This window comes from Cryptotermes secundus, unplaced genomic scaffold (assembly GCF_002891405.2).
Source record: "Cryptotermes secundus unplaced genomic scaffold, Csec_1.0 C38811160, whole genome shotgun sequence".
NCBI classification, from domain to species: Eukaryota; Metazoa; Arthropoda; class Insecta; order Blattodea; family Kalotermitidae; genus Cryptotermes; species Cryptotermes secundus.
The window spans coordinates 1-5568 of record NW_019772121.1 but is presented as its reverse complement, the minus strand read 5'-3'; the positions used below and the strand labels follow the sequence as shown (position 1 = coordinate 5568).

The 5568-nt window shown below is 38.4% G+C and overlaps 1 protein-coding gene across 1 annotated transcript; it reads right to left on the bottom strand.

The window, feature by feature from the left end:
- Positions 1 to 614: 614 nt before the first annotated feature.
- On the bottom strand, positions 615 to 5414 carry LOC111875201 (neurobeachin-like; the record flags this gene model as incomplete). The annotated part of the gene is made up of 3 exons (XM_023871263.2): positions 615 to 805; positions 2102 to 2244; positions 5135 to 5414. Coding segments are annotated over 3 exons (614 nt in total), but the record flags the coding sequence as incomplete, so codon positions are not given.
- Positions 5415 to 5568: the final 154 nt, after the last annotated feature.

The following is a 5568-nucleotide window of genomic DNA, read 5'->3' as shown; positions in this document are numbered from 1 at the left end:
GCGGCCTATACATGCGTAAATACGGTAATTAGAACGATCAAGTCAAGGAGGATGAGATGGCCAGGGCATGCAGCATAAATGGGGGAGAAGAGGAATGCATATCAGATACTGGATCTTAGAGAGATAGGATGGGATGGTATGGACTGAACATGGAAATTAACCTTTGGGTTCCATAAAATGTTTGGAAGTTCCTGAGTAGCTGCACAACTGGCTGCTTCTCCAGGGCTTAGCTCCACGAAGAAGCTATCATCTATGCCCAGTCTAAAAAATTACATCTTTTCTTAGTGTTTTTGATTGGGAAACCTAAAGGAAAGAAACCACCTGGAAGACTTTGGCATAGATTAATGACAAAATTAAACAGATATTGGAAAAACAGGATTTGAAGGTGGAGGCTGGATTCCACTGGCTCAGGACACAATCCTTAAGGTAATATTCTGTAAAGGACCAGAATTTGTTGCCCACTTGAGTATCTCCTCAAGGAACACTATGCACCAAGGAGTTAGTTACCAGTGATCCACCTATGAAAATGGAAATAAACTTGATTGAAAGGTACAGCAGTATTGTGATAAAACATACTTTAGTGTGGATGAATGGAGAGATCTCAGACAACTCACTTGTGTGTGCTGCGGCTGAGGAAAAATCCCAGTAACTTCAGAGCCTGGAGCCTGATCAGCAGGCTTTCAGCGGCAAGCAATTTGAAGATTGTGCGCACACCCTGCTTCACATCAAAAGCTGGCACCATTGAAGCTGGATGCTCTGATATGAGGGAAATCAGCATCTGAAGCACGTCATGAAGGTTTTCATCCTGCAAAAGACACACAATAAAATGTAAGCAATGCTGTCCCAAATAATCACTGGTCTTCTGTAGTGTCTGTTCATAATAAAACTTTCAACAGAAGTCATGATCAAGCAATCAGCATGCCTCTGAAATCATGGGCAGTAACCATACTGGTAGTGACCACATAAGCGTCCAAGGTTTCTGTTTCAATACTTGCATTATTGGATACATCAGAAAAATGATCTGAATCAAGTTCCAACAGAATGTTGTCACTGGCCATAACTTTCCTACCTGAACCGAAGTTTCATGCTGCAGAAAATCAAAAAGCAACAGAGGAAGCACAGAGGAATAAATGCATCTTCTTGCATTCTTATTATATTTAAGGGAATGGATTAGTAGTGGTATATATCTGGCAGGAAGCAGAGCAGAGCACTCTTCTCATTCTTATATATGAATAAAAGAAGGAAGAAAACAAACACCTGTCTTCACCTGCTCAAACATTGGGATTATGCATTCAAATTCTACTCAAGGCATGGATGTCTGCATTTATTTGGTATCTGTATTGTCCTGTGTAAGCAGTGGCCTTGCGATGGGCTGATAACCCATCCAAGGAGTCCTGATGACTGTCTGTAAGATTCAAATTTCAGAATACGTCAGACAATCTAAGCCAGTTAATGGCAGTGGTGGCGGCAATGAGAGCGGTGGAGGAAGACAGGAAAGAAAGAGATTAAATTATGATCTCCAAAGCCATTATAAGCATGGTGTTTAGAAAAAGAAAAAGGCACCTCACTGCAAGTGGAACTGTGGGTGTCTGCACCATAAGCAAATGCGTGACTTTTCGTTCCACTTTTTTGCAACCTATGTTCAACGTTAGTTAGTATTCTCTCGTCATTGCACATAGATGGCAAAAAATCAGTTAGTAAAGTCAAATATAAGCAGTGCAACAGGATGTTGCAATTTAACATTGTAAATAAACATACTATGAACTGACTTACTGTGGAAAATATAATAAGCACACCTCCATTTCTGACATTTACAAGGAACAGTGAAAACGACGAGAAGAAAGGTTACGCACAAGGAAAGAATGGAGTGTTGACACCTACTATTTTGGCAAAACTGGAGAGTTTAAATCAGCTGCATCTAAGGTTGTGAAACAATGTTCAGACATAGGCCAACAAAATATATGCAACTATTTGAATGTAATTCTTCTGTACATGTAATATATCACAACTGAAAAGAATAAGCCATTTTGCATATTAATTACAGTTTTAAACAAATCTACATTTAGTTACTTCAAATTAAATAGAACTGGCAGTCAATTACTTCATGCATGGTGGTGAGGTAGTTGAGAATACTCTGCAGCTCATCATCCTTCACACCATTGCCAATCATAATCAGCTGCTTCAGGAACAACAGGATGTAACCACGAATTGCCAAAATGTCCTTATGAGGAGGACGTGGTCCATCTACAAGCAATAAAAAGGCATATTTAGAGATCACACTTATTACGAGTCCTGAGATTTTCATGTTGACATTGATTAAATGTTTTTAGTCTGCTACACTCTGCAGAAACTTCTGGCACTGAAATCTTCACTGAATCCTGGAAGTTCCTCCAAAATGTCAGGAGTACTGTCTAAAATAGTATGACCCCACAATGAAAAACACATTCAAATATGCTAACTAAATTATTTCTACAAGCCAGCCAGTTTTATCCAAAAGGTTCATACATTTTAAATATATAAACAGGTCCATCTCCAATTACATCATTATTTTAATCTCCGTTCTTTTAAATAGCAATGTGAATTAATGTGAATAGTAAGCATGATCTGCACACAGAAAAGTTCCAAGGGGAAACAAATTTGGTGATATTAAGTATACAGCGGTGTGTAAATCTGTTATATGTGTACAAAAAATAGGGCTCTACAACATGGTTTCTTTTGAGCATGTACACCTCCTCCCCCTAATTCCTTTTCTTCTTCTTGTAGCATCATCCATTTATATGGGTCAATGAATAGAAATCTCTTATATTTCCCCCAAATCTTACTTTTCAGTTCGTCATCAAGTCTTCTCTCTCTTTTCGATGCTTTCTATTACCTCGCTGAATCAACCTATTCTGAGTAGTTACAGAGTTTTACTTCCATTACATTTTAATTTTGGGCATCAAACATTAAACTGGTAAATTAACAACCACTGCTGAGGCCAAGTACATAAGGCACCTTACCCTGGTAGAAACAACATGGTTGCTAATGTATCTGCATCTGCAAGCATTCTGGAAATTTCTTCTTTATAGTACATGGCATACAGGTGGATTAAGCAGGAAAGCCCCAATCTTTACACCATAAAGTGGAATTCTGAATTTTCCTTCACATATCAATATTTCAGAGCTTCTATTTTTATATGTCACCCAGACTGTTCTGCGTGTTGTTTGCATGTTTAAGTCAAATCCCACTTCTTCCACTTCTCTCCCAATAAACATATTCTCTACATCCGAGACCCCCGTGAATTACTGTCATATTACATAGTCAACACGTGACAACGTTATGAGGACTTCAGCTGATAATCACAACAAATTCCAAAGCTAGAGATGCAACAGAAATTTCCAAGAGCAAGAAAAGAGAAAAGTTACTCTGGAAGTTAGAGTTAGTGACAAATGTTGTATACAGTACATTCCCAATGGGAAGGTGACTCTTATTCTAGGAAGCAGAAGCACACAAATACAAATTCTTTCTTTGTCAATATGGGTACCACATTTGCCTTGATGTTTATTCCTTGCAGATATGAATGTCTGATGCAAAGTTAATCACATTATCAACCTCATATTAAGCACAATAGACCACTGTAAGTCACAGTGCAAGGGCTGAGAAGGCCCGCCCTTTATACTTTCATTCAACATCATATTGCATAAAGTCTGAAATTATTTTTCTTTACATTGTCAAATTTTCATCACATAAAAATATTTACAAACAAAGGTTATTGATATTAGTGATGTCTACACTTTATTTACAATATATACCCACTTTCTGTACAATAAACCACTTTAGAGAAAATAGATAAAGATTACTGTTCTCTTCTAGGATGTGTTATCTTCACATACACTGACATGACAACCTACAATTTCACAAATGAAACAGATAACATTCAATCTCAGCTTCATACACAGTTGGAGTATACTGAACCAAGAGAAAACTTGCAAAGTAACTGCTGGCATGGATATCTTATACCAAATTTCATCTGAATTCGTTCAGTGGTTTCAGAGATGAAACATGCAGACAGACAGATATACCTCTCCTTCATTAAAGCATTTTAAAAATAATTTATAAAAGCATGAAAATTACTTCATTCTTCTGAATACATGGTGCTTTAATAAGAAATCATTTCCCTTACACAAAAGAATGATTTCTCACACAGAGTACAGGACATACTGAGACTTCAGCATTGAAAATGAGAACAAAATATTGTGCTCATTTTACACCTTATGTTTAAGTGTAGTACAGTGTGTGGTAGCCATGTTGGTACCCAGACATGAACGTGTTAAAATTAAATCATTTGAGAAGAAATCAGACATACAAATTATTGCCTTCAAAACTTGAGAAGTGTTGCTTGTTGCACTTTCCACTTTGTCCAGTCTCTGGATGTTACTGCAACCTCCATTATAAGAGCATATGTACTGAATGGGCTATGTGTCACTGTATACAGGCACCATGGAGGATGAGTGGATGAAATGGTGATCTGACTGGCTAGTGTTCCAAACCATATGCTAGCCAATGAAAAGTCAAGTGGAGTTATGGAAGATGATTGTGTCTTGAGAAGTATTCTGTTCCATATCTTTATTAGTCTGTACCTGTCATCTAAGTTTATATTTTCTTAATGTTTTATTACTTCAGTGCCTACTCTGATGAAGAGGGGATAGTTGGCTCAGAACACTATCCAGTCACCTCTCAACATACACTTATTCTCACCTACAATAGTCAAGGATATAACCATGATGATAGCAACTGCAATGTCTACCAAAGGTTGGATACACTTCAAGGAGTGATACAGCTCAAAAACGAAATCCAGTATAATACAAAAGAGGTTGGCCAAAAATTATATTACATTCAAGGTTCCCACAGTCATGAATATGAACAGTAGTCTTCTGAACTGCAAGATCATGTAGCTAAAAGACAGCCCGATGTATCAAAGGAAAATAAAGCCTCCTTCTTCAGGGTCAAAGAGCAAGTAAAGCAAGAAACCAGCAGAAGCAGGGAGCAAGCTCTGAAATTTAGACTCTCTCAAAATCACAAGAACACATACGCCTAAGATCATGATTCAGCCAGACTTGGTTCTTAGATTCAGCACAGTAACAATATGACTTACCAAGCCCCTTGGGTGTGATACCACTCTTGGCACGTGGATTAGCTACCCAGTAATAGTACTTGAGTGTGTGCACAGTCTGAAGCACAGTTGACACACGCCGCACAGTAGAGTAGATCTGCGTGTCGGACAGGAATTCAGTGGCCAGGTATGAGTATAGGCGCGCCTGGACGGGAGCAGGAGTGTAGATCCACAGTGCTGGGTTGAAGAGCACATGGTCCAGCAGCTGCCACGTCAAGAATGAAAAGCAGAACAACTGCACCTTAACTGATGTGCCAGTCCTCTTTCAACCACCATTAAGGTTCTACAGCCATCCTAAATCCACTGGACTGTTATATGATGTGCAAGTCCTCTTTCAACTATCATTGCTGATCTATTGGAATCTTACATCCAGTATGTAAGATTTGAGGCTTTCACGGCAGTGACTATGAAGAAAG